General features: G+C 42.0%; 2 protein-coding genes across 2 annotated transcripts in view; one reads left to right on the top strand and one right to left on the bottom strand.

Moving 5' to 3' along the window:
- Positions 1-7719, top strand: part of CAPN2 (calpain 2) — a 23979-nt gene extending 16260 nt beyond the window's left edge. Inside the window, 10 exon segments of the mRNA XM_005427040.3 lie at positions 1-106; positions 844-880; positions 1513-1578; positions 2939-2996; positions 3947-4011; positions 5132-5200; positions 5532-5610; positions 5847-5963; positions 6370-6428; positions 7011-7719. The exon segment at positions 1-106 is cut by the window's left edge and continues 7 nt beyond it. Coding sequence (XP_005427097.2) covers positions 1-106; positions 844-880; positions 1513-1578; positions 2939-2996; positions 3947-4011; positions 5132-5200; positions 5532-5610; positions 5847-5963; positions 6370-6428; positions 7011-7034 — 680 coding nt within the window. The 3' untranslated portion in view covers positions 7035-7719.
- Positions 7720-8438: 719 nt separating this feature from the next.
- The window catches only part of TP53BP2 (tumor protein p53 binding protein 2), a 35632-nt gene continuing 16113 nt past the window's right edge, over positions 8439-27957 (bottom strand). Inside the window, exons 6-17 of the mRNA XM_031061961.1 lie at positions 27459-27640; positions 26928-27092; positions 26287-26524; positions 24504-24632; positions 23202-23341; positions 21971-22460; positions 20780-21561; positions 18803-18940; positions 18094-18227; positions 16934-17100; positions 13155-13354; positions 8439-9243 (exon numbers count right to left, since the gene is read on the bottom strand). Coding sequence (XP_030917821.1) covers positions 9202-9243; positions 13155-13354; positions 16934-17100; positions 18094-18227; positions 18803-18940; positions 20780-21561; positions 21971-22460; positions 23202-23341; positions 24504-24632; positions 26287-26524; positions 26928-27092; positions 27459-27640 — 2807 coding nt within the window. The 3' untranslated portion in view covers positions 8439-9201. The remainder of the gene's footprint in view (positions 9244-13154; positions 13355-16933; positions 17101-18093; positions 18228-18802; positions 18941-20779; positions 21562-21970; positions 22461-23201; positions 23342-24503; positions 24633-26286; positions 26525-26927; positions 27093-27458; positions 27641-27957) is intronic.

The raw sequence follows: 27957 nt of genomic DNA, 5'->3' as shown, positions 1-27957 counted from the left end.
CCAAGCTGCCTGCAGGGGAATACATCATCGTGCCCTCCACCTTTGAGCCCGACAAGAATGGAGACTTCTGCCTCAGGGTCTTCTCTGAAAAAAATGCAAACTCCACGTAGGTAGCTTGTGGTGACCATATTACAGCAGTGGGCACGGGGGGGAGATTATTATATTTTTTTTATTATTGCTTTTGTTATCCCAATTCCTATTTAATTAAAATTAAAAGGCTTAGACATGTCACATCTTGAAGAGCAGCTGGGCTAAAGCCTGAGGAAGGGCTGTGGGCTCTTTTGGATTGAGTTACCCTGATTCAAAGCAAGCAGAAACCTTCCTCTGTCCTGTAATATTTTGCTGCATATTCCTGCAGCAGTGGGAAACCCGGGGTGTTTGTTGGATTGAATAATCCATTATTCACATTTTGATCGGCCCTTAGGAGTTCTTGGGTACCATCTGTAGGTCTGGTGCTCCCTCAGCATGAGACACATCAGAATTACTTTAGGGCTCTCACTTTTTTGCTGTTTTAAAGAAGAAAGGACTAGACAAAGTTTGATTTGTCCCCAAGAACCTGGTCCTGTGCTAAGTAGGCAAAAAAAGACCCAAAGGGTTGTGTGAGCCCCAAAATCCTGTCTGTGGCACTACAATTTGTAGTGTCTTTTCAAACTCTTGTTGCCACAGCTGGCAAAATGCAACTTTGTGCTGTGCTGTGTCCACAGCTAATTAATCCAGTAATTTTTTTGAATGCTCATTGTTATTTCCATATTTTAAAAAACCTCTCTTTAACTGAAGCTTGAAGGAAAAGCATCATAAACATGACTTGTTTTGATTTTAATATTGATTTCTTTCTCTTTCTAGGGTGATAGATGATGAAATTGAAGGCAATTTTGATGAGGTACATCAAATGAAATGTTGTCAATTTAGATAATTTTGTTGTAAGGGAGGGGTTGGAGTGCCTGTTCCCTGTGCAGGGTGATGTTCTCTATAGGCATTATCAAGAAATGTTGTCTCACTATGGGAAAATGGGAAAAGATCTTTCAATATCCATATCTGAATGTCAAGCAAATGGAAATATCCTCAGGAATATAATGGAAACAAGGGTTGTCCTTTATCTAGAACTTGGACTTCCCAGGCAGAGGTACATCTCAAGAGTTAACTGGAGCCACAGGAAATTCCCTTTGTTGTCCAGGACTCCAGGAGTGCAGCTTCCAGCAGCAGGGCCCTTTCTGCATGTAATGCTGTTCCAGGAGTAACTAGTGGCTCACCATATGTTTAGTCTTGCTGGAGCTGGGGATGCTTTGCCTACTAATGCAGCTACCCCATGTGTAGTGGGTGTTTTTTTCCAGCATTTACAATTGCCAGTATTTTGAGGTGCTCCTGAAAATAAAACTGAATAAAAGCATTCTAAAAACTACTTTGTACCTTCAACCTTGCCAGTTGAATTTTTCACTAAGGGCAAGGAATTGCATTAAGTGTTTCTCAGGCAGAAACTTTCCCCGTTTGACATTCTCTGTTTCTGTTTTTTAGACTGAGATCAGTGAAGATGACATCGAACCCAGCTTTAAAAAGCTTTTTGGGCAGCTAGCAGGAAATGTGAGTATTTTTCTGGTAATATGTTACTGGCATCCTGGTGAGTGGGTGTCACCTTCACATTTTATGAAAAATCCCTTTGGCCAGGATTTCTCTCCTGGAAAGCTGAGAAGCCTCTGAGAAAAGGAAAACAAATCTTATCTCATTTGCTTCTCCTGTGTTTTGCTCCTTTGGAATGTGTTTGGAGTTTGTTTACTCACAGGTGATTGTTTCACTGGATTCTGGTGTGAGTTGTTTGACTCTTTGGCCAATCAGGGCCAAGCTGTGTCGAGACTCTGGAAAGAGTCACGAGTTTTCATTATTATCTTTTTAGCCTTCTGTAAGTATCCTTTCTGTATTCTTTAGTATAGTTTAGTATAATAATCTTCAATATAATATAGTATCATAAAATAATAAATTAGCCTTCTGAGAACATGGAGTCAGATTCATCATTCCTTCCTGCTGTGAGGGACCCAGCAAATACAATAAGTGGGTAAGAGAGATGCCTACCCCAAGACAGAGTTTAGTTCTTGTGCAGGGTCAGCTCTCAAGTGTGAGCACAACTGTGCATCCCAGAACCTGTGCAGTCAACCCACCTGCACCCAATTGCAGGTGGGTTGCCTGCACACAATTGTGCACCCAACCTGTGCAGGCTCCCACAGAGGATTTCTGAGCACTCCTGGTGAACAATCTCTGCTCCTTTTGAACTGTGGGCTCAACTTTTATCTCTGCAGGGCCCAAATTCTGTCCCTGGGCAGAGCATATGGCTGGGCTTCTCCCCAGGCTGCTCTTGCCTAGGGCACACTTGCTGCTGGGTGTGCTAATCTCTATTGGATTTGCAGGGATCCCCGTGGCAGGGAGGAATGATCAATCTGACTCCATGTTCTCAGAAGGCTAATTTATCATTTTATGATACTATATTATATTAAAGAATACTAAACTAAACTATAGTAAAGAATACAGAGAGGATACTTACAGAAGGCTAAAAAGATAATAATGAAAACTCGTGACTCCTTCCAGAGTCCCGACACAGCTTGACCCTGATTGGCCAAAGAGTCAAAACCACTCACATCAGAATCCAATGAAACAATCTCCAAACACATTCCAAAGGAGCAAAACACAGGAAAAGTAAACGAGGTAAGAAATGTTTTCCTTTTTCTCTGAGGCTTCTCAGCTTTCCAGGAGAAAAATCCTGGGCGAAGGGATTTTTCAGAGAATGTGAATGCCACAAATCTCTGGGAACTGGTGAAGCTCCTGGGAATGGGAGGTGGGGAGAGCTTCCCACTTGCTTCCATTCAAAGGAGCTGAACTCGAAGGAGTGTTAGAAATTGGCCAGCTTACCCAAAGGAGCTCAGGGTGAGAAATTTGTTCCTCTTTTCCACAGGATGCAGAGATCTCTGCCTTTGAACTGCGCAGCATCTTGAATAAAATCCTGGCTAAACGTGAGTGCCTTCCTCCACCAGCAGCTTCAGATGCCACCAGCAGGTTTCCACAGTGGCCATGGGGGCACAGAGGGCACTGCTGACCTGGGTAGGGTCAGAGCCTGGGCTCTGCCCCAGACCTGCTGCTTGGTTCTCCTCATGGCCATGACCATGTGCTCTCTCTGCTGCTTCAGAGGGCTGCAGAAACGCTGGGGCTGTGCCAGCCCAGAAGGTGTCTCACAAGCTGTGTGCTTTGGCAGGGTGCAGATGGGTGTCTTTTTTCCCAGCATCTGCCACTGGGAATTGGCTGCCAGGAAGAGGGATGGATTTGAATAATCCATGATAATAATCAAGAGAGATATTGCTGCTGTTTTAGTATTGAACCACCCAGGAGTGCTTCAAGCAGTAGCTCAGCCGATGGTCTGGGGTGTCCCTAAGGAGGAGGAGAAACATTGAAACTCTGGGCTTCTGTTTCTGTGAAGAGATTCCCAGCTTGGTTCTGCATTATTTTCCTTCCTGCTAAACAGTGCTGAAGAAACAAATGCTTGGAGAAATAAGTGTCTCTTTAATTTCCAGAGTGAAATCTTAGCAGGTGGTCAGGGCTGTGGTGTATGTCTGAGTGCAGCAGCCAGTAACCAGCAATGGGCTGTTGCTGGCTATCAAGCTTGGCTTCATCTTCAGCCTTTCATGAAGCCACCTCCTGCTGATCTTCATAAGCTGCGAGTCCACGTTGCCCACAGAAGTCCACTTTGCAGGCAGACAGAGTAGCAAAGCTTTTGTCTCTGTCTCTTGCTCCTGCAGCACGCCTACAAACCAGACTACTCAGGCTGTTTGCTTAGGGACACATCCCAGCTCCAAGGATGGCACCACTGGAAGCAAATAAAAGCTGGCTGGAGAGCTCATGAGCTATTTAGGAAGGTGCTGTGGTACAGCATGCAGTGGTAATCCTGTCTTTTGCTCTTTCTTTACAGGCCAAGATATTAAATCTGATGGCTTTAGTATTGAGACATGCAAAATAATGGTTGACCTGTTAGATGTATCCTTTAAAGCTCTTCCTAGATGACATTCCCCTTCCTGTGCTGAAGCAGGGCAGCTGCCCCTGCTCCCTGGTGGGTCCATCCTGGTGTACTAATGGCTCCTGAGGTGGAGAAGCTGGCTTTACCCTGATTCCTCTGGGAAGGCCACTCCTTTGTCATTGTTGTTCAGAGGGGTGTTATCCCAGGCAATGGGAAAATCCATTATCAAACAAAGTCTGCTTGGAAGCCTTCCCAGTTGTTGGGTGTTCTGGTTTAGCTGGGGACAAAGTGATGTTTGTGCTGGGAAAAGGCTCTCAGCATGGTGGCCTTGGTTGTTTCACCTCTCTGTTATGTGGCTGGAGTTGGTAAGAGCATCACAAAGCCACTTAGGGGACTTAGCAAATGGAAAATGAGGGACACAAATACAGTGTTTTGTTTTGACATGCCACACAGGAAGCAGAGAGTATGCAGGATTTTAGGAGCTTTTACTCCAACAATACAGGCAGAAATGTAGGATGAAGGATGAGGTCTAAGAATAGTTGTGTTCAGCTTCTCTGTGCAGTGGGAGTTGAATTGCAGAGTTGGAAAAAGGGAAAATTACCAGCACAAGGTGATACTTTTCTGTAATTTGGTGTAAAATACAGCAGTCCATAGGCATTCCATGGCAGGTGTTGGGAGCAGTGCCATGCCCAGGTTCTTTTGTTAGCTGTTTGCTCAGGAGCTGAAGGTCTCCAAATAGCAGGCTTGGCTGTGGCTTTTCCTGTTTACAACCCAGACCCAGGACTTGTGCTCCAGTAACTGCAGGTGTTGAACCCACTGTGCAGAACAAAATGGAATCATCCTGGCTCGTTCATACTTGTAGTGGAAAGACAGAGACCTGCAGCAGGGGTGCAGAAAGAACTTGTGAGCTGGTCATGATTTAAATTAATGATCTTAATGATTTAGAAAGATAGTTTGGACAACAATTGTGCATTCAACAGGATGAGTCCTGGGGAGAGGACGAGTCTTTCAGAGAGGACTTGAATCCTTCTTCTGTTTGTAATTGTTTTAAAGTCATAACTGCCCATGCAGGTAAACCCAGCAGAGGGAGAGGAAACCCCTTTTTCTCCCCTCTGAACAAACTTCCTTAACTCAGAGAAGAATGATGGGAGTGGCAAACTGGGATTGAAGGAGTTCCACACCCTCTGGACAAAGATTCAGAAATACCAGGTAAAGCACAACCCCTTTGAGAGAACAATCACACTTAGAAGTGGCTGTAGACTGATCTGTGCCATACAATGTGCACAGTCACCTTTCCCAGAGCAGGGACTGTCTGTCTATAGTCCCCCAGGTTTCGTCTTTATCTGCTCTGGCTACTGCATTAAAAAAACTTACTTTTTAAATTCACTTTTAGAAGAAATGGATGTAAGTACCAAGTCCCTTCAGATCAATGTTGCAAAGTGCTTTAAGGGCTGCATTTCAAAATGTTTCGCTTCTGCCAGAGGCCAAACCACGCTCTGCATTATTGTCAAGGTTTCCCTTTGGGTTTTGTGTTTTGCAGAAAATTTACAGAGAAATTGATGTGGATCGATCGGGTACCATGAACTCGTATGAGATGAGGAGGGCACTGGAAACAGCAGGTATTTATATTGATCTGTCTCTTCTCTTCTAGGATTCCATCAGTTTCAAGCAGGGTTGAGAGATGTTCAGAGCCATACAGTCCCATCTTAAATTACCAAATTTTGGGCACTCTGGAGCCTTCCCCTCCTGCCACCACGCAGGATCAGGCATTTCATTTTGTACCTTTGTTTACTCTTTGGAAATAGTCTTTAATATTCTGTAAGAGTCTTTTAAATCCTTGGCATTGTATTTCCAGGGTTCAAACTGAACTGCCAGTTACATCAGGTCATTGTGGCTCGTTTTGCTGATGAGGATCTCGTCATTGACTTTGACAACTTTGTGCGCTGTTTGATTCGGCTCGAAACCTTGTTCAGTAAGTGCACCCTCAGTAACCAGGCAGGCTCTGCTGCCCTGGGAATCCAGCAGGAAAACTGTCCATGAAGCCCAGGATAAGGTGCTCAGACAAATTCAAACCTGAGATATTAATCTGGCTTCTCCTAGATCCAGGAATCAGTCTTTTAGGCCAGGTTGCTGAACCACAGACGGTCTTCCCTGCAAACAACTCTGTATCGATTAAAAAATTAAAAAATACTAGACAGCAATTAAAAATGTTCAGTCTTGCTCCTGCACAATGACTTTGTCTGCTTTGGGGTGTAGGCCATTGTCAAGTTTTAGATTCTGGGACTAAATTCCTTATTGATCCTGAAGTGCAAAGAAAGGGAAGACTTTCAAATTAGTTCCTGTATTTACCCTTGTCTGTTATCTCTCTCCAACCACAGAAATGTTTAGAAAACTGGATACTGAGAAGAGTGGGACAATAGAATTGAACCTTGTTAATGTAAGTTCATTAAGCTCTAAAAGATTTGTTTTCATTTTTTTTGAGGGCTCACATTTATAAGTACTCACATTTGTGCTGGATTTATCTACCTTGTGTACTCATAAGCAGCCTCAGAGAGGTTACCTTTTAAAAATGTACCTACATCACAACATATTCTCTAACAGACACAGTTACTTGCACCAGAAGCCCTTTATCCCTTTGCTGGCAGGAATTTTGGCTTCTTCCCTGCTTTTTCTGTCAACAGACCAAAATGTAGGTGCAGCTGTGTAGGCAAGAGTGAAGGTCTTGCTCATGTCTGCTTCTTTCTGCCTTTCATGTGTGCCCTATAGAAAGGACTAAGTTTGGAGAAAAGTACCCTCCTACGTGTGTCTGACTTGCTTATTACCTGAACATAACTTATTTCTGAACTTGAGAATCCCAAAACTGTGATTTAAGTGAAATATAAATTTAAATCTTTCAGGAAAGAGCCTAAAATTACTTCGGTAACAACAGGCTGACTTTGTGCTAGAAATGCAACTATGCATGCTTGCTACAGGTCTTTTAATTAAATTCAACCTTGTTTTCCTCTCTCTCTTGTTACAGTGGCTGTGCTTCACTGTCATTTGAGCCACTGGTATCAGCCTGAGACCTCAACAAGAGCATGGTCAGGTGAAGATAATCAAGCTACATACAAGTAATATGCAAACATGAATATGCCTTAACTTACACAAAGCAAGCAGATTTTGCATGCAATTGCAAGAAGAAAAGCATTCTACTTCCACAGAAGAACCTGCAACCTCATTTTTATGAGTTTGACAGTCTGTGCCTACTACCATACAGCCTCTGGACAAAGGCTTTAATTTAGTATTAATCCTCAGTGCAAGTTTTGAAAACACTGCTTTGCTAATATCTTTGTATTTAAGGCATTTTACAGGACTTCAGGAAGAAAAGCTCATTATAGCTTGACAATCTGGTTTTAAAAAGTGCTTTTTGAACAACATCCTGCATATTTGAAGTTAGTAAAGAGATAGTAATGCATATCTAAACACCTGTACTCAAAGATAGGGGTTCCAAGCCCCAGCACTATCCTAGTTAAATATTCTTTAAAGAATTTGAGTAGCAAGTACATCTTTGACCAAAGTGAGCATTCATGTGCCTGGAGCAGGAGGCTGTTGGCAACAAGATTTTTCTAAGAGAAAGTCCATGCTTTCAGGTGACATCTTGAGTTCCTGTATCTTATTTATCTTCCTTCGCAATACAAGTATTTAAATTTTAAAAAAAAGTAGTAGAAATAAAATTTACCAGACTGTTATTTCTGCTGAAAAGAAGCACTTTTTGGTTTTTTTCTTAGAGATAGATCATCACAGTGCACGGGCAGAGCCTTTTGCTTTGAGGAACAAAAGTTGCTGCCCTTCAAAGGGGAAAACTAGCATGCTGGAGCTGATTGTGGATGTGTGGCAGTTAATGAAATGTTAGATAAGCTGATACTTTTAAAGATTAATGCTTGAACAGCCAAAGGTTCCTAAGATAGGTAACTGATACTATATACCCCACACTCAATGCTGCTGCCTTTAGCTTCACCACCTGAGGAACTGTGGGGAAATTTCTTCCTTAGAAACTATTTCTTCCTTATGGGCACCTTTTCAGAAAGCAGTAGGACTTACCTAGTAGGGTAAGGCACTTTCTAAATACCCTTAAGGAATTATTTGCTCCTCTGTTAAATACTGTTCAGTATCAAATTGTTGCCAAATAGAGAGATAGAAAGGATAGCTCTATAGGAAAGGCTTTATTTGGAAAATACTTGTGCCAAGTTGGGTTTTTTTCCTTGAGTATGTCCCTTAGCTTTGAAGTTTAACCATGTGTCACTAACAGATTCAGCTCAATTTTAAATGCAGAAAACCTACCTTGAATGGCTGGGGGAGGAGGGGTTCAGTTTAATTCAGAAAGCAGCTGAAAGTTAGTGCAATGTACAACAACAGTGTGTCTTCCTAGTAACATTTCTAATAAAAATCACTATTAAAATATCCAGAGTTAAAGCTTAAGAGGAGACAAAAGTTTAATGGTGAAGTAAACAAGTAAAAACAATTACATTGTCAAGGACTACAGAAAGTTTCTACACTTAGTCTTCAAAGTACAAAATACAATAAATACATGAGGCTCTTTGTAAAAAGAGGAATCTAAAACTACAGTTCTGTTACAGCACATGATATTTTGAATACATAAAATTTCTAAAATGCTACAGCTTTTTTAAAACTTATTGCTTAATGGATTGCTCAGGTGGTTGTCACTCTTCAGATGCACTTCAGTTTTTTTAGCTTCTTTTAACAAACATTCTGCTTCCAGCAATACGCAGTTGGGTGCTGTGCACATACTTCAATTTCTCCCATCTGGAAAAAGCCTCGGGATAAATTTGGACAAAGCCAAGTTGTCTGTTTCATGATGATTCCTTCAATGGCAATTTCAAAAGGTCCTTGTATTTAATGCAGAAAAGATGTGAAACTCTCTTCTGCCATGTTTGAAGACAGCTGGGTGGGTACTTGAACAAAATGGCTTGATTTAACCAAAGGCAGCAGAATTTCATTTGCTTGTAAGCATTATTTCATCTTGTACAATGCCCTCATCCATTTGCTAATGCATCAATCCTTCATTTGTTTTCAGAGCACATTTTTCATAGCTTTCAAATTACATTGTCATTGAAATAAGTCTCATGATATTGGAACCAACACAAAATGGACTCTTTTTTCCTGTAAGTTATCCATGATTAGTACTTCAAGAATCTGGCTTCTGTACTATTTCATGCCAAGCTTCTTTGTCTAGGTTTAATCCTTGGATACAGCTGAGGGTAAAACAGAAATGAGGTTTAAAATTTTAGTACTTTAAAAGGTTACTTTTTTTAAAAGAAAAATAAAGGAACAAAACTCCCCTGTCTTTGGTGCTACAATTCTAATGTAACCCATAGTAGCAAAAGCATGGTTATAAAAACCACCCAGGGCACTGATAAATATGAATTTAGCAGTCTTAGGCAAGCTTAAAAAAATACTAATTGTGTCAGTACAAAAGGAAGGTATTGAACAGCACATAATTGAGTACTTTCAGCTCTACCCAGATGGGTGGGCCAGGAAAAGCACGGGGCCTTTTAAGTCAAGAGATTTCTGTGTGCAGTGAACTGTAGGATTGTTCCCTGTTTTATAAATGGGACCAGAGAGGTGAAGTCTGGTTTGCCTTCTCTCACCTATCAGCTTTTATGGCAATATAGCTTTGGGCAAGCTGGAAACATCTGTCTGCAGAAGGACTATGGAAGTGGAGGAGCTTTAGAGAGTGGAGGGTGGATAGCCAGTTCCAGGAATGACCTGCCCAGCAGGAAACTGGTCCCTGCCAGCCTGTGGCCCCTGGGCCATGTGCTGGTCACATACACAGGGGTGCAGGGGAAAACTGACAGGACACAGCTTGGGACAGCACACAACAGGGACAAGTGTGGCATTCACATTCTCTGAAAAATCCCTTTGCCCAGGATTTTTCTCCTGGGAAGCTGAGAGGCCTCAGAGAAAAGGAAAACAATTCTTATCCCATTTTCTTCTCCTGTGTTGTGCTCCTTTGGAATGTGTTTGGAGATTGTTTACCCACAGGTGATTGTTTCATTGGTTTTATGTTAATTGTTTTGACTTGTTGGCCAATCAGGGCCAAGCTGTGTTGGACTCTGGAGAGAGAGCCATGAGTTTTCATTATTATCTTTTTAGCATTCAGTAAGTACCTTTTCTATATTCTTTAGTTTAGCATAGTATTCTTTAATATAACACAGTATTATAAAGTAATTAATTAGCCTTCTGAGAACATGGAGTCAAATGCATCATTCTTGCCTTCATGGGGACATTCCCAGCAAATACAATAGACAAGCTGCCTGGGAAGCTGTTGGCTCCCACCTGGAAGGGCTTAGGGAGCAGCTGCTGTTCTGCACAGCATGGCCACTGGCATATGAAAATAAGAGGAGACACTTCACCCAGTTAGGAGAGATGAATCCTCTGTGCTCTAAGTGAAGAATGTCTACATCACAGCCTAAAGCCCTCCTCAAAGCTGCCCCCTTTTCTCTTTAACCAGACTCTGACTCCATTCTTTTGTCAGGGACTAAAACAAGGCCAATGACTTCACCACAAGATCTCTCTCAGCCTGCTGTGGTTTCACCACTCTTAGAGACGAAGTCAGCCAGTTACAGTATCACAGCACCTGACAGTATTATCTTACTAGCATAGGGAGCCAGGGAGTCTCTAAGAAGGGTAGAGCACTGATACAGATAATTTAATCCTTGTTTTTATTCAGTACACCTGGCTGCAAAAGGATAAAAGCAACTATGATAAAAATAAGAATATATTAATCTACCAGATCTATTCTAATCACAGATTAGAATTCAGCTGCTATATTAAAAGGCCAGTAATTGCTTTGGAGAATCACCACAGGATATTTCAGTGGCAGAAGTGTCACAGTTAATAAATACTGTGTAGTGTTCCCCAAAGATTCTGTTGGGATTGTGTTGTGCTTACAGAGGTAAGTTTTGATCTCCAGTTTAAGCTGTGCTGCCTTGTGCTTTTTTTTTTCTTTTCCTAGAAGCACAGATGTTCCTTGTGTTCCTACACACCTGTGCTCAGGCTCAAAGCACAAGCTTATGAACAAGCACTACATGCACAATTCACCCTTGGGCAGGCAAAAATCAAAAAGCTGCCATTTTAGCCTTACTGTGCAGGGCTAATAGCTGCTCTCAATTTAGAAATGTTTACTTTGGAGAGGAAAAAACTGAGCAGGAGTAGTATGTTAGGCAGGATTTCACAGTACATGGTGTGGAGGCCTGACCTGGAAATGATACAGACATGAAAACTGATTTTGCATTAGACAGAGTTGCTCTGCAAAAACCAACCAGTTTAAGAGTAAGGATTATCTGCATGAGGAAGTAGGCTCAGCCTCTTTCAAGCATCATACATCAATCAGCTAAAATTCACAGTGGTTAATCTTGGAGAACCTCTTATCTCCAGCACCAGGGGAACTAGAATTGCAGAAAAAAAGCTTAATGGAGTTTTTATATATGTGTCCATCTGCCATCATTTTCTAGCAACTCAGCTATGAGGAGAAATACAGGGACATAATTGAAAGTATCTTATTTGTACAGTGTTGTTTTTAATAAAAGGCAATACAAAAGGTGATGAGAGAAGGAGAGGCCATTCATGTAAGGCCTTAGGCATATAGTTAAATGTTATTTTAAAAGCGTAGGAGAAAACAAAGATCTGCCTTCACTGAGCTATGTAATCTGTTTTCCAACACTAGGATAACCTAGATTTTTGCAGTGCTTATTTCCTTGGATCAAAAGGTGCCCTGTGTACACAGGGAAGGACTCATGACTCACCCTTCATGCAAGTTTCAGTTCTGAAGGCCCTTTGTGCCAGTACATCACTTTCTTGAAACAGGGAAAATTCTCAAAAAGTCATAGAATATCTTGAGTTGGAATGGACCCTCCAAGGAATGACTGAGTTCAGCTCCTGGCCCTACACAGGACAGCCCTAAAATCACCCCATGTGCCTGAGAACATGTGTGGTATTTTCTGAGACCCCCGTCATTGGAAGGAATGATGAATTTGACTTCATGTTCTTAGAAGGCTAATTTATTATTTTATGATTTATATTCTATTAAGGAATACTATACTAAACTATACTAAAGAACACAGAAAGGATACAGACAGAAGGCTAAAAGATACTAATGAAAACTCGTGACTCTCTTTTCAGAGTCCTAGACAGCTTGGCCATAATTGGCCAATAAGTAAAAACAATTCACATGTTGGATAAACAATCTCCAACTACATTCCAAAGCAGCAAAACACAGCAGAAACAAATGAGATAATACTGTTTTCCTTTTTATCTGAGGCTTTTCAGCTTCCCAGTAGAGAAATCCTGGGCAAAGGGATTTTTCAGAAAATACGACAGTAACAAACATGCTCAAGAAAGCCTTATTCACATGTCATTCACATGTTTGGGGTTTTGTTTTTTTTCTCTAAGATGGTGAGACAAGGTTGGTATTAGGGCCTGCTGTGTAGAGCAGGGTGGTGATACATGTTGTTCCTTTGGGCACCCTGATATATGGTCTCCTCAAGCCAGGTCTCATAAGCTCTTGGAGATTCATACCACACCCAAGCTACCTTAGAAGGCATAAAATCAGCAGGATGGCTTCTGTGGTGGTGTTGGAAACAGAAAAGTTTTAATAAAAGGCAAAATAACAAAACTCTTTACAGAGAAAACCTGAGCCAGGTTCAAGAGGTTCTTGCTCTTAGTAAAACACCCCACAAAAGCCATTAATTTCTTTGTTCTCTTCTTTTTCTAGTAAATTGCTCAGCAGGACTTTTTGGTTCCTATCCTTGGCTATCCTTAAGTTTGAGGTGAAATGGGCAAGATCCTATGAGGTGTCTTTTTTGCTAATCGAGCAAAGAAACTTCTGGGCTTTTTTCAGAGACAAAGGATAGGTTTGTCACTCCATCAACAGGGGGCACATTCCTATGGCACCCATTAATCTGGGTAAGTACCTTAAACAGAGGCTGTTAGCCCACTCTGCCAAGGCATTCAACTCCCTAAGTAAAGATGGAGAATGTCCCCTCCTTCCTCTCCTCTCTTAGAGCTGCACCTCAACACAAGATATCCAAGGAGAACACAATGCTGTGTACACTCCATATCCAGGGGTGGGATTTTTTTGGCTCTGGAAGCAGCCAGGACTCACCCCTAGCAGGTTTCTGGGCACGTAGCCTTCCTTGTCATTGAGCCGTGCCCACCACCACTCGATTTCCTCCTCATCCTCGCGGCGCAGGATTGTCATGCAGTCCCCTTCCTTCATGGACAGCTCGTCATCATTCTGAGCCTCATAATCCCACAGCCCATAAATCACTCCTTTGTTCATGATCCCCATCTTCTCCTGCACTCCTGCAACATTGCAAACACAGAGCAGCTCAAGTGAGAAGGAAAGATAAATAAAAAGGATGACGGGAGGGAAGACTCCTTTATTTTTACTGGAAGACAGTCCAGGCTAAAAAAACCAAATTTCCTACCTACTTGGCACCATGCTGCCTACTCAGAGTTGGCCCTGGAAGAAGTGGCTTTGTGAAGTTATTTCCAGCAGACAGATTTCTTCCTTAAACATGCTCAAAAAGTACAAGGCAATTGGGGAGAGCAGCACGGACTGACAAAAGATTGTATTTTTGTGTCCACACTTTCTAGACCTAAGTGATAAGCAAGAATCACTTTCTGTACTCTTAGTGCAACAGTAATCTCCTTCTGTCACAGAGAGATAGCAATACCTGCTTGGGTTGACCACCACTGTCATTCTGACGCTTGTGGTGTCATTTGCCACCTGGGTCATTTTATTTCAGAACTTTAAAGCAAGTTGCATCTCAGCCCTGAACCTGAGAGATTTGCCTGCTACTCTGCAGCTGCTTTTTGCTTATCTCAGCAGTTCTTAATTTCTGACACTATTTTTATATTTTTTCTTGTCTTAAACACTGCCTTCAGAAACTCAATTCTGTTAAATGATTTCTCGCCCAAGATGTTTTGGAGTACACACATGCACCCTGCAGGGTTATTCAGAACTTGCTCATTTTACAGCTGTAGCCAGAGATGATACTCTTCTTTCCATACCCATTTCCTCAGCCTCTGGGCAGAAAGCTGGAAAAGGTATCTTAGTTTGTACACCAGTTGATTTTCTCTTAGGTAATTATTTTAAAATACTGAATTTTACTGTGATTTTTTTTTGGTTGGTTTTGATGTTTTCAGGAACAGAGAGTACACTGCACTCTATTTCCCTTTTCATCAAAGTATCTATTACCACCTACATCTGCTCAAATCAAATTTCTTCACTTCTGCACACCAGCTCAGCACATAATATTAAATTACTTGCAGTGCATGATAAGCTCTGCTCAGAGAAACTCTTCCCTTGCTTTTGCATTTGGTACAATCAGAGGTTTGGCCAAAGCCACGCTCTGCACCCAGGGAAGGGAAGATTGAGCACTGAGCATCAAAGCAGGCAAAGAAGATTCACACAATGCATGTGGTGTCCTAAAGGGGTGTTTGTAGTCATACCAGGGTAGTGGGGCAAACAGAGCCAGCACAGGCATTCCATTTAACAAAGTGAAAATTTCCATACTTGAGTAGCATCAGACCTGTAATTTAATCGATGCTAAAGGATGATTGGTTTTATTTAAACCTACCTGTACCTCTTACTTGATATTGGACATCATTTGCAACAAAAAAGATGAGGTGAAACAATGAATTACACCAGGGTTTATTAGCTCAATAATGAGTTTAGAGGGCCAGGTTTTAGTGCAGTTCTGGAAACAGATACACATTCCCAAACTTCTTTTACAGAAGCACTTTTAGGCAGGGAATAATTTCTTACAGTAACTACAGGCAAGCAGAACCAGTCTTAGCAATAAGACTTATTTCTGATGAAACAATAAGGAACTTTGGTAGCTGAACAATCAATACCATCAAGAGATAGTTTCAGTGGTTTTAATCTGGAAAAACTGGCCAAACTTAATAGGCCAAAGCCTTACAGTCCTTTCAGGACCCAGCAAAAAGTATCTCATAACACAAGAAGATCCCAAACCCAACAAAAAACAGAGTATCAAGTGAAATCATTGGATGGCAAGTCATAAAAACCCCCACAAACAAAAAGAATTGATTTCTTCATGCTGTATATAATGAGGCAATGGACCTCCTTTCCACAGGATCTCATGGGCAGTTTATCTGAATCGAAGAATTAGACAAATTCCTGAAAGAAATCCCTCAAGAGCTGTTCAACACAAATATAACATCTCTTAATTCATGTCTGAGTTAAAACCAGTTTAAAATATTAGACAAGTATTTTTTTATCTAATCCTACAACCTTCCTTGGGTATTTGGTGTTGATGACCTCCCTCAGAGTCTGGATACAAAACCAAATGGAATTTTGCTTAGCCTACAATTTTTGATGCCACTTAAAAAGGCTTCCTCCCTTTACAGAGAAAACTACATATTTGGCACCAAAGACACAGTTTTCAAGCTTAGTGAGGACAGCTGGACAGACTGTTTTGAAATCTCCTGGCTTAGGAGCAGCTTAGAGAAACTCAGCTCTCGGCTGTGCCACAAAAGCAGAAAGGCAGTTTTACAGCTTTTTCTGCTGTGTCACATTGCTGTTACTCTAACCTCTTGCAGAGAGATGACACACCAGCTGGTGTGTGCCTAGGGGACATGAGCTGCATACAAAACAGAGAAAAGTAATTTAAAACCTCATTACACACAAAACATACAGTAAAGTAATGTAAAACCTCACTGCCTAAGACTCATCACACCCTAGGGGGAATTCATTTTCTCCATTCAAAGATAGTATCTCTGTAGCCTTACTATTTGAATAAAATCTAAACTTAATATGGGATTTCTTTTTAAATGCAAGAAAAAAGTCAGGAAGGTAAAGTCAAACTCAGTGCTCACTAACATCCATCAAGGCAGGACCTTGGCAATACCTTTTCTGCTTCTAAGGTGCGCATTAGGAAATACCCATTTCAAGACACCAGGTAACAGCTACAAACTGCCCACTGACATATCCATACCACTTTTGTTTTCATGTAAAGAAGTTCCATGTGGCAAGATTCACCTGAGTGGTGCATCTGTCAGTGCACCTGTTTCAGTCAAAGCTTTTAATATAAAGAAACCTCCTGTTACTCAGCTCTCCTCCACAGGGTCAGTATTACAAAGTTAATCTCGATGAAACTCAGGAAGCTGCTGAAGCTGGTGAAAACCCCTCTCTTTCCAAGAGGCACAGGCACCTAACCTGAGTGTGCAACTCACCCCTCCTCATGCACCAATGAAGTGAGAGGTGGCAGGGTGTCAGAACCCAGAACATTCCTCTGGCTGCCCTGGAGGACTCCAGACCCTGGCACGGAGTCAAAGACACCTGTGCCTTCGATTTTAGCCCATGGAAAAAATTACCAACTTTCATTCAGTGAAGATTTACAAGCCACAAGGGTTTGAGTAGAATGTTAGTGAATTTATCACAGGGTTAAAATGTAGAATTTTGGGGATTTAGAATGGGGGTTCAAGAGGCAACATAGAGAAATCTGGGCATGTCCTGTCCTTCTTCTTCTTCTTGTCCTCTACCTTCTGCTGTGATGGTGACACTTCTGGATTGGTTTAGGGTAGAGACAGACTGTCTAACACAGGTGATAGGTATTGGAAAATTATTGTAAATAAAGTACATGTAGTTCTTGGTATAAAAAGATAACACCACCCCCAAGGGTGGTCAGTGTGCCTCAACCCAACCTGCTGGACAGACCTCAGTGGGTCAGAAAGAATGTAATAGATAAGAGAAAATAAACAACCTTGAAAACCAGAGCTGAGGAATCTCAACTTCTTCCTTGATCATGGGGCTGGCAAAAAAGACTTTTTAATCCCTCAGGAGCCATTCCAGCAAGACAAAACCCGAGAGCAGGGGAGCCCCAGGGGTGCTGCAGGGCTCAGGATGGCACTCACCATACAGGAACTGGGAGCACTGTGTGTAGCCCTCCTCCATCTCCTCGCACTTGTCCGCAGCCGTCTGCATGTCGCTGTAGGTCATGGCAAACACAGCTGCCCCCGACTCCACCAGGAACTTGCACACCTGCACGTTATTGCAGGATGCTGCACAGTGCAGAGGGGTCCTGCAAGGCAAGCACAGAAGGATGGCACTTCACTCCCACTGCTCACAGAGCCCTGGGAGCAAACAGCATCCAAGCCTGCAGGACTTGGGCAATCAGCCCTGCCCAGCACAACACCTAACTCAGCACGTCAAGAGCAATCACTTTTCACAGGAACAGGAGCTACTGAGAGTTGCTTGAGCCCTAAAGCTAAGTTTCCATACAGATTTCCAGTCATTCTACCTTTCTGTAATCCATTAACATTTTAGGAACATTCATTAAGGCACTAAAAATTCAACAATTAATCAATACTGAAAACCCACCCAGAAATCTTCCTGACATCATGCCTCTTACAATCTAGATAATTACTTCGAGATTTGACTTTGTGACAAGTGCATGTAATTGTGATAACCCCTCAGACTGAGGGAGCACAAACATCTTTATTCAGTTTTAGGCCTCAAGCACTTCTGTTATAAACAGAAGTAACAGTAAAATCACTACCCCCTGCACTAGCCTTCCATAAATAATCTCCCTAGTTATTTGTAAAAAAGATTTGTAACACATCATCTGCAAGCTTGTTTGAAGGTTATGGTTTTCCACTTTATTTTGGTTTCAAGTTGGCTGATTATTGGACAAAGAACTGGGGAGAGTTTGCAGGGCCAGATACTGCCCAGAGCATGAGTAAGTTATAGGTTATCTCACAGAGGATATTCAGCATAAAGCTCATTATAAGCGGTCTTCAATATCTCAAAGAAACAGAGCAATTTCCTGACAACTGTGTCCACCCCTACAATGGTTTTTTCACACATGGAATATTGTTTTAATTTCCCTATTTTCCCATCTGCACAGTACCATATGATACCCCACAAAGAACTGCTGTTGCTCTACTTTGGAAAGAAAACTCATTGCCAGCTCCACAGGAGAAAAGCAAGGGACATTGTGAGGGACCTACAGCAGCTCCCAAGTCCTGACTCTAGTGGAGAACATCCATAAGGAGGCACTTAATGAAAGTCTCACCATCCATCACTGTCTGCAGCATTCACATTCACTCCAAACTGCACCAGGAACTTCACAATTTCCGTGTGCCCGGCACACACAGCGTTGTGCAGAGCAGTAATTCCTTCATCATTGGGCATGCTAGGATCTTCCACCTGGCCAGCCAGAAAGGAACAATCACATTCAGGTGAAACTCTCTGGAATAAACATCTCTTCTCATACAAAAATTACTTGTAGTATTATTATGAAATATGAATTTGTGATGTATTTCTAGGAAGGACATGAGCAAGAAGACTAATTCACTACCAACTTTGCACCAAGATTCATATTTAAGCTTGCAGTCTCCCTTTAACAGTGTGGTTCAGAGAAACAGGATCTTGATAACTTACTAAAAGTACTGTCAATAAATTTCTGATCTATGTTTATTTAACTGTGAGCAAAGTTCACATGGATTTTGCCTACCAAATTATCTGGTAACATGCCAGACAGGGAATGAAACACTACATTAAAAAATGAGAAAAAGTTGTCCTGAAAATTTATAGTCTTGATGCTAAAAATCCACTGTGGATTTAACACACTTAAAATCAGCCTCCAAGTATGACCACTTAGAACCTGTCAGGATTTCATCTCCTCAAGAACAGATCTAGGTTCTGCACTAGTCCAGAAAAGCTATGACTTCCCAGTTTCAACCAGCATTGCAATTCCTTGTCCTACAAATTAGCATTTGTACCTCATAAATTATTCTCTGCACGAGGTCAAACTCCCCCTCCAAAGATGAATCCAGAAGCAATGCCAAGGGATTGAATTTCACTCTCATTCCATGGCCAATCCTTTCGGAGCCAGTCTTACGCAAGTTTGTCCTTTTCCCCTGTGAAAAGGTGACACAAGTTACAGGCACTTTTTTCCTGGAAAGATGATGAATGCAAAAGTGCTTATTTGGGAATGACAGCAGAAATGATTAACTAGAAAAGTGTCTAATAGGAAATTTATAGTATTTTTTACCAATCCCCAAACATGTTGTGAATATATTAGATTAAGCATGTTATGACAGATCTCTGCCTTTATCTCTGGACAAGGTCATTGTTCAGCTCTCATACAGAAGTTACTTTGATCAAACACCAACAAAGTAGCAAAACTACCAGAGACCAGGAAAAGATGCTTGTTTGTTTTTTGAACAATTTCACCATTAACTCTCATAGCTGTTAGACAAACCAAGCAGCACACTCCACAAAGTACACTAATGTAAGCACTGATCTAAAGTTCCTAACATTTTTGCAAGTATACCAGAGGTTAGCAGGAGCAAACAGTGATGGAAAATGGTTTTGGGAAAATACAGAACTGAGTATAGAATTGCTCTAGATTCTGCCACTGATTCCCAAGTATTTCTATAGCTGAGTCTGTACCCACTGCTTTAGGGAACACACTCACATTAGCTCAGCGCTCGCCCAGCTGCCTGGGCAGCAGCAATAAGACCATTCACGAGGGTATGTAAATTTCTGACAGATGTCCAGGCAAAGATGAATAGAACTGACTCATATTCTGCAAGAGCAGGCATGTGGAGATATTTAAGTAGAGATTCCCATGAAAATGCTCTTCTGCCTGTAGATTTGTATGTAATATCAAAAGTAGTGGCTTTTCCAAGAGTGAGCCTGGCAGAACAACCCACAGATTTAAATATGAAATCAAGAAGTTGGGCTGGTTTCTTCCCATCATTGCAGAATTACTACAAAACCAAGCAGAAGTGAGTTCTCACAAGTCAGGAAATCCTACCATTCAAGTTTCCTTGTAAAAGGGAGCAAGAACAAAATCTTTAAAGCATGAACACATGAAATGTCTACTCCATGCACAAATTACAAGGTTAAAAAGCCCATTTAAATGTTTAAACTCCTCTGCACTGAAGTGATAGAGGAAAAAACCACTTTCATGTATCAGGTAACTGTTATCAAAACTCTACTCTTGATAGGTTTTTAAAGAATGTCTTTGAGAAACCAAAAACATTAAGCATTTTTTGTTCTGAAACAGAGAGATAACATCATACCTCACAGAGATACAAACTTGCAAAATAAAATAGTAAAAATGCTGCCTCCTCCCAGCCCCAAGAGACTCCATTTTGATGCAACTTGAGAGTAGGCTGATGGTAAATCAGATTACAAAGAAGTTCAGGAAACATTCAGTAGAAAAAGTACAAACAGCTGATATCTACAAATGAGTTTCTTAGATAAAAACTAAAGAAGTCTGTTCCTACGTATTTTTCAAGAAAGGCACTGTCAGATAAACAAATGCAATCCAGGATTAAGAAAATTAGTCCCCAGCTCATGCTAGCAATAGTGGGAAATGCTTGTGAAATCTGTATCTGTACTTAAAGGAAAAAAAATCAGCTTTGATTTTTCTTTAAAAGGAAGTAAAATCTGAGTGTAGCCAGACTTCTAGAAGGAAGGATTCTTTACAGCTCTGTAGAGTTTTACTATTTGTGTATTCCATTTGAAACTTTTCATTATGTCATTAATTCTAGGGACAAGAGAGACTTTTCATTACTGTCTGGAGATAAGAGCATCACACAAACAGAACAGACACCAACAGAGAGACTTCTAGACTGTGTGACTGTTCTCCCACATCTGCATGAGCTCTACAACACAAAGCACAGGATTTATGGCAGCACTTGGGATGATTTATTGACAGGGCACCCCCGTTGTAAGCTAATACTTACAGGAGGCAAGGAAAACTGTCCAGTAACTTCAGGAGGCCTCATATTGAATGAGTCCTCTCCCAAACTCTCTGGTTCCCCTGATGGATAGGGAGGTGGTGGGTATGGAGGATATTCTTCCATGTACACCTCCAGTGGCAGTGGAGCTTCTAGGTTTGGCTCTTCTGGCTTGGGCTGCGTGAGTTCATCGCTGTCTGACACAGCTTCAGGTACAGGCTCCAAAGGCACAGGGGGAAGAGCAGCTTCACTCTGCTCTGCTGCTGTGCTTTCTGTCTCCTCAGCAATAGCCACTTCTGGCATGGAAGCAGCCGTTTCCTTTTCTGCCTCCGTGCTTAGATAAGGATTTGGGATTTCCACTGGGCTTTCAGGACTGGCAGCCGATGCTGTCTGCTTGGAGGGATGCGAGGGAGCTGAGATAGTCTCCATTGCAGCCAGAGTGGTCCTCTGATAGAGCAGCTTCTGGATGTTGGGGCCATTGGGCCCCTCAGGCTCAGTGATGGAGCTGCGTTTCTTCAGTGGCCGGGGCGCGTTGGAGAGCTTCTTGCGCAGCGCCTCCAGGTCGGCGTCGCTCTGGTTGCGGTAGGGGTTGGACAGGAAGGGCAGCAGCTTGGTGGGGCTCAGGGGACGGGGGATCCTCTCTGGTTCATGGTTCTCATGAGCAGAAGCTGCTGTTTCCATCTCTGGCTCTGGGCTGCCTGGCTTGCCCTGGAGGTTGGAGTAGACGTTGTCCGTCTGCGGCAGCTGGTTCTGCAATCCAGCTCCTGCCATCACGGGCTTGCCGTACACTGTGGAGCAGGTCAGAGAGGGGTCAAGGGGAAACAAGGTTGGGTATTTGATCAACAACAAATACTCAAGAGAACAAAACTCAATACTCAACAGATGTTCAAGAGAACAATAAAGAAAGGTGAATCAGGTTGTGTATTCTTTATGTAGAGCAAAGAAGCAGAAGACAAAAAACTGAACAGAACCAATCTGGTAAGCAGATCTACCATTAGTTATCTTGCAAACCCAAGACACACATTCTGCACTTCTTGTTAACACTCTTACACAGCATGGAAGATCCACCCAAGATTCTTACACTGCCCTCACCCACTTAACTCTCCTGACGAACAGCTTCATACCCAGAGACCAGGTGGAAAGAACATCCATCTGAAGTTTATCAGACAGAAGACAGGGAGAGAGCCACATGCTTACCACTTGGGAAGTGTGGTCCTCTGGTCTGTGCCCTCGTCAAAGCACTCTGCACTGCCTGCTGGAAGTTCTTCCCAGGAGTCTGCTGTTGGGTGTACATGCTGTAAATGGAACTGGCAGCCACAGTCTGAGGCTTTCGAAATGGTGGCAGCGAAGTCTCTTTGGATGGCTGGGGAGTAAAAGGTCTCACAGCTGCTGCTGGGGGACTCTCCTGTTTGGAGGAAGGAAGAATTTGATCCTGGCTAGAGGAAGAACCTGCAGGAGGTACTGAAATTCTTTGCTGTATCTGCTGAGAAGGATGAGAAGGCTGCTGTACCACTGGTTTTTGCTTGTTCCCCACAGCTGTAATAGCCAAAGGCAGCTTCTGCAGGTTTCCATCCAGCTTTGTATCAGCAGGTTGAAGGTGACTGGCTTGACCAAAGTAAGGCAAGTTTATCTGTTTTGGTTTAGTGGGGACAGGTGGTGGCACCTTGGTTACATTTTTATTGGTTGTCTGAAACACAAAAAAAATTCATTAAGATAAAACAGTAAAACATGATTTAGGAGTTCTGCTATGAAGGACCAAAGAGCCTCAAAGTATGACACAGTATCTTATGTCTACTACTGCTGTAAATAAGGCTTACAGCATCAATGTTGTAATAAGGTTTACAACAGGAAGAAACTGCTTGAAACATTTTGTCATCACTGATGTTTTTAAATACTTTGAGCCTATTCTCTTTAATTCTTCTGTAACAGCTATGTCTAAAACAGGAGCAATGACAGAGCAGAGTAATTTCTCCAGAGATATCAGACACTCAGTTGGCAAGAGGCTGCTCTCCAACAAAGCACCTGTCATCCCCAGTTGTAGGCTAGTGTACCTCTATCTGATCAAACTCTGTCCTCATGCCAAAATCGAGGTGGCAAGTTTTACTGCTGTCAAACATCTGAAGGACACTGTTGCATTGAAGAGTGAAAAAGGTACCTAGATGATTTTGAAAAAAACCCCAAACTTGTATATTTGGGGGAATAAATACACACTTGTACAAGTAATACAGCCATAGATTCCCACCACAGTGACTGCAGAGAATCATTTGGAGTTACCAACTGCCATTAAAAGCCTAAGAGGTTTTTTTTCTCAGAAGCAGTCTTTAAAAAGCTGACCTCACTACTTCTAATGTGGCTGGCAGAGAGCTCTGAGAAGAGCTGTGGGTAAGGCCTGGCAGATGGAAAGCAGCAGCCAGGGCTCCCTGCATACCTGTGCCTCCCTCAGGAGATCCTCGCTGCTCTGGTTCTTCCTCAGCGTGCCCAGCCCAGCAGACTGCTCCACAGAGTCAAACATGGAGAATGGACGCACCTTCTTCTCTCTGTCTCGTAAAAGAGCCTCTCCTTCAGCTGCTGTTGAAGAGAGAGGAGACAACTTTCAAAAGAGATGGCACAACTGTAGGGGTGAGAGTCCTGCTGTGCGGCCGCGTTTCTCCTCACAGAGAAATGCAAGGCACAACTTCCCAAAGATATTTCTGGGATTCACATTCTCTGAACCTCAGAGAAAGAAAAAACAATTCTTAGCTCACTTACTGCTCCTGTGTTTTGGAACGAGTGGAATGCACTGAGGAAGGTTATTTACCTGAAGGAATTTGCTTGATTGGATTCTGGTGTGTTTTGATTCACTGACCAATTGAACCCATGTGTGTGTGTCGGCTGACAGTCACAAGATTCTGGGCAGTTAAGTGCTTGGCAGATTCAGTGTAATATAGTGTAATATAATATAGAATAATATAGTATAATAAAGCAATTAATTAGCCTTCTGATAAGATGGAGTCCTCCTCATCATTTCTCCTCATCATCAGGGTTGTCCTGCTTTCCTATACTGCTGTGTGCAGTATTTACCAGAGTGTATGCCGGGGATGCTTTTTGCATCCTATCTCTGCACTAAGGGCCCCTGGGCCTGTCAAATGCTGTATTATGCAAATTCAACAGAAGCATGTAAGAAGGAACTAGGATCTTCTTCACCACCTGATGTAAGTTGTGAGTTTGGTTTCTTTCTTCTTAAAAACCCTGCAACACCATAGCAAAGTGTGGGAATCACATTCTCTGAACCTGAGAGAACCAGTGAGAGAAGCAGAGAAAAGAATGATCAAAACAACTCTTCTCTCAGTCACTGCTCCTATGCTGTGCCAAAGGAGAATGCAATATGGAGATTGTTTACCCAGAGTGATGGTGTTTTGTTTCCTTGGCCTATCAGGGCCAAGTGTGTGTGCAGACTGTCAGTCAGCAGATGGTCACGAGATTCTGGGCAGTTGAGTTGAGTTGGGTGCTTGTGCAGAATCAGTTTAGATGAAATGTAATATAATATAGAATAATATAGTATAATAAAGTAATTCATTAGCCTTCCATGGGGGTTGCCTTGTGTTTCCGACAGCAAAGCAATGGCAATGTTCTTCGGTATATTTTTGTGCTTTCAAATGAATTCTCAATTATTTACTGAGGCATTTAGAAGAGAGGTATCATCAACTAGATTCTCCAAATTTTAAGATTAGCCAAGCACACAAGAACATACCTTGTCCTTCATTTGTAACAATTCCTTTTCCTGAAGTCAAGGTTGATCCTTGATTAATATGATTGTCTGTATTTGAACTACCCCAGTCAGGAGCAGATGGGGAAGGTTTTGCATTGGGGACCACAGAACCTAGGAGAGATTAAGTGGAACAGATTAAGCTAGAATATTAGTTTTTATTGATTTATTACAATATTTTATTGACTTATTACAATAGGTTTTTTTTCTGTAAGAGTCAGGTCTAGCCAATGTAAAAGTATCACATAGAGGTTAACAGCTATAAAACCTATCATTAGAGATTTTAATTTGTTTCAAAAAGAGAATGCAAATGAAGTTCAAGAACTACCACCAAAAGCAGCAGCAAAACTCTTTGCTATAGCACACATCTGCATTTAAAGCATTCAAAAAAGAAACTTCTCTAGATTGGCTTCTTTTCAGTTAGTAGGAAACTTTCCTTGAGTATCTGTGCTAAAAGTGATACAATGTTAAGTATTAAAATGATATATTGTGCAAAGAAAAACATGATGCTTTAAAGCATAGACAGATTCTGCCAGGGATAGCCAAAACAGGAGAAAATTCATCTGTGTGTTTAATGTGCATACAGGGTCTGCATTAAAGATCTATGATCTTTACATTCACTGGAGTAGAGATCTGCAAAAACCACTAAGAAAATGCTTGCAATCTCCTATTAAGTATTTCACCAAATTTTCTCTACTAAATTCTAAGTAACCTAAGTAATGTTAAATTCAAACAGCAGCAGAAAATTTCATTCTGACAAAGTACCAAAAACTCTCTTTAGGAAAGCAGTCCTTTTATCCAAATGCTAAAAAATAAGTGATATTTTAGTTCAAATAGCTAACCACCATGCATTCCTCTAGCAAAAATTCAAATTTTGTGTGGTCTAGAGCTTAAATTCCACTCCAAAAGTTCTAGGATGAGCAAACCAAATTAAAAAAAACAATCCTCCATTCTCCAATACAGCAAGAGACACTTGGAACTGCTTTTGTGCAACGTTCACTGCAGTATCTGCCAGAATTGGATATGGAGGAAGGGAGATAGAAAATAAACAGAACTATTCTGCAAGCTCAGTCTCCACTTCTTGCTTCAGTGTTTCACTTCTCTCCCAGCTGAAAAGGAAATCTTCTCCCAGGACAGCACAGAAGAGAGATTTACAACTCTCTAAAAGTTTCTTTAGACTTCTCTTGCTGAACTGAACTGTCTCAGAGGAGAAAGCCACAGAGAGAAGCCAACAAATCTCCATTAACTCTCCAAGGAGGAGAGGCCAAACCTCACTCTCCAGCAAGTCAGTAACTTCACTGCTATTTCTGTGCTCCAAGCAATCACCACCTTTGCGAAATTTGTCATGTTGGTTAATCCTTCCCATGTGTCATTTCCAAAATGCTCAATCAGAAAACTTGGCACTGCCAGTTTTTAAATCCAGGCACCAGGCATGTACTAGAATTGCCTCTACAAAACTCAAAACATGCTGTTGGATAGCTCTTAGGAGAACTTTAAAATAAATAATTATAGAAAATAGAAATTATAGAAAAGTCCTCCTCTAGGAGGACTCAAAGTGCTCACTGAGAGATTTACTTCATTTTTAACACTGAATCACAGAACCTCAGTGCTTCTAAAATATATTCACTGGTGCAGAAAACATGGCAAGTAGCAATACTGGCATCTCAAATAACACTTTGCTTTTAAAAAGACAAAGCATCAAAACAGAGCTGTGAGGTAAGGAAACAAAACACGTCTGGACAAAAAAATATTAATTGTAAGCTATTACCTGCAGGAGCTTTAACTTGTGAACTGTTCCCAGCTCTCATATTGGGCAGTGTTTGTGTTTTCAGTGGCCCATCAGGTACCTGCAGAGCTTGTGTCCCATCTGAAAATGCTGGCTTCACCAAGAGCTCAGGTCTGGAAGCAATACGTGGCATAGTAGAGGACTGGATATAAGGACCTACTGCTGCCACTCGGCTTGGAGCAGAAGCCACTGGCTGTGGTAAATTCCCATCTGAAGAAACCTTGGCGGGGGGAAGAAAATATAAAGAATTTTATTCTACAGTATCCATTCACAGAGTTTAAAAAATAAGTAGAAAAGAACAGAGCAAGTAGCAAATGACATTCCAATATCAAAAGTGCTTTTTTGAAACAGCTCTGAGAATTATAAAGCTGAGGTGGTAATAGGAAAAAAATAATCTAAAGTAGAATTCCACAACAACATAAGACCTCTTGTCTGTAAAGAGTAAGTAGGTTAACACTAATGTACCATGAAAAGGACTTTAATAATACAAGACTTCCACTACATATGGATAAAGACAACAAGTCTAGCATCTCCACAGCCTTCCCCCCAAGCAAGTCTTTACTTCAGGCTGTAGAGACAAGACACAGAATTAATGTTTTAGTTATGAAATAGCCCCCACTTACTGGTACATTCTCTTTCTGTTGCAGAGCTGCCTTTTTCTTCCAGAGCCGCTCGCGCAGCTCATTAACACGCTTGTCCATGACTGCCACCTCCAAGTTGCGCTTGTTCAAACACTCCCTCTGTTGCTGCAGCTTGGCATTCTGCTCCTGGTTCAGTTTGTTCCTCAACTGAATAAATTCACAAAGCAGTGGGGGAGGAGGGGAAAACAACCAAAATAAAAACAAATTCACTTTCACGATCCAGGACAGGAAACGGTTGGAAAGAGAAAAGCCTTCTAAAAAGTCAAGTCATGTTTTCCCTCCGGAGAAAACTTTGGTTAGACTCCAAATCTTGCAGAAAGGAAAGGTACAGACAGTGTGCTCCTTCCCCTCTTTACCTTAAACCCAGCACAACTATCCAGCATGCAGGCTGTCACGCAACACACAGCCCTGGCAGGAACAGGAGCAACGGGATTTCTTTCCAACAAGGTAAGAAACAACCCAACCAACTTTAAGCCCAGAAGAGTTGAGGGTCCCAGGCTGGCCCCCCATTACCTGCAGCTCCTTGTAGAGGCGGTCGAGCTCAGCTACAGCCGACTGGTTGTCATGGTAACCATCAATCCTGCCGTTCTTCAGCATCTCCAGTTGCCTGGTGAGCTCCTCCACTTTGGACACGGCCAGCACCAGCTCGCGCTGCTTTTGCTGGAACAGGCTGTTCATCTGTTCAATCTCCTCCACTGCAAAGAAGGGCAGAGCACAATAGCTGCCCTGAGAACCAGCCCAGCGTGGGCTGCTTCCAAGGCAGCACTTAAGGAGGCAGAGCAGGGCTGCTCAGCCAAAGCCACTGCCCTGTCACACCAGCTCTTCCTCTGAGCTCTGGCAAATGCAGGCTCACTAGAATTGGTATGGAAATTTGGTCTACTTAGAGAGAGCACTGACAGAGAGAGAAAGAGAATTTTTTTTTCAAGACTTTCTGAAGTATTGAAATAAACAAAACCACAATGCCAGACTGAATTCATCTGGAGAAGCCTAAATCCACTGAATGCTGAATTCA

The sequence above is a fragment of the Geospiza fortis genome, unplaced genomic scaffold (genome assembly GCF_000277835.1).
Source record: "Geospiza fortis unplaced genomic scaffold, GeoFor_1.0 scaffold88, whole genome shotgun sequence".
Lineage (NCBI taxonomy): Eukaryota > Metazoa > Chordata > Aves > Passeriformes > Thraupidae > Geospiza > Geospiza fortis.
The sequence above is the reverse complement of the archived record's forward strand: the minus strand, read 5'-3'. Positions and strand labels throughout refer to the sequence as shown.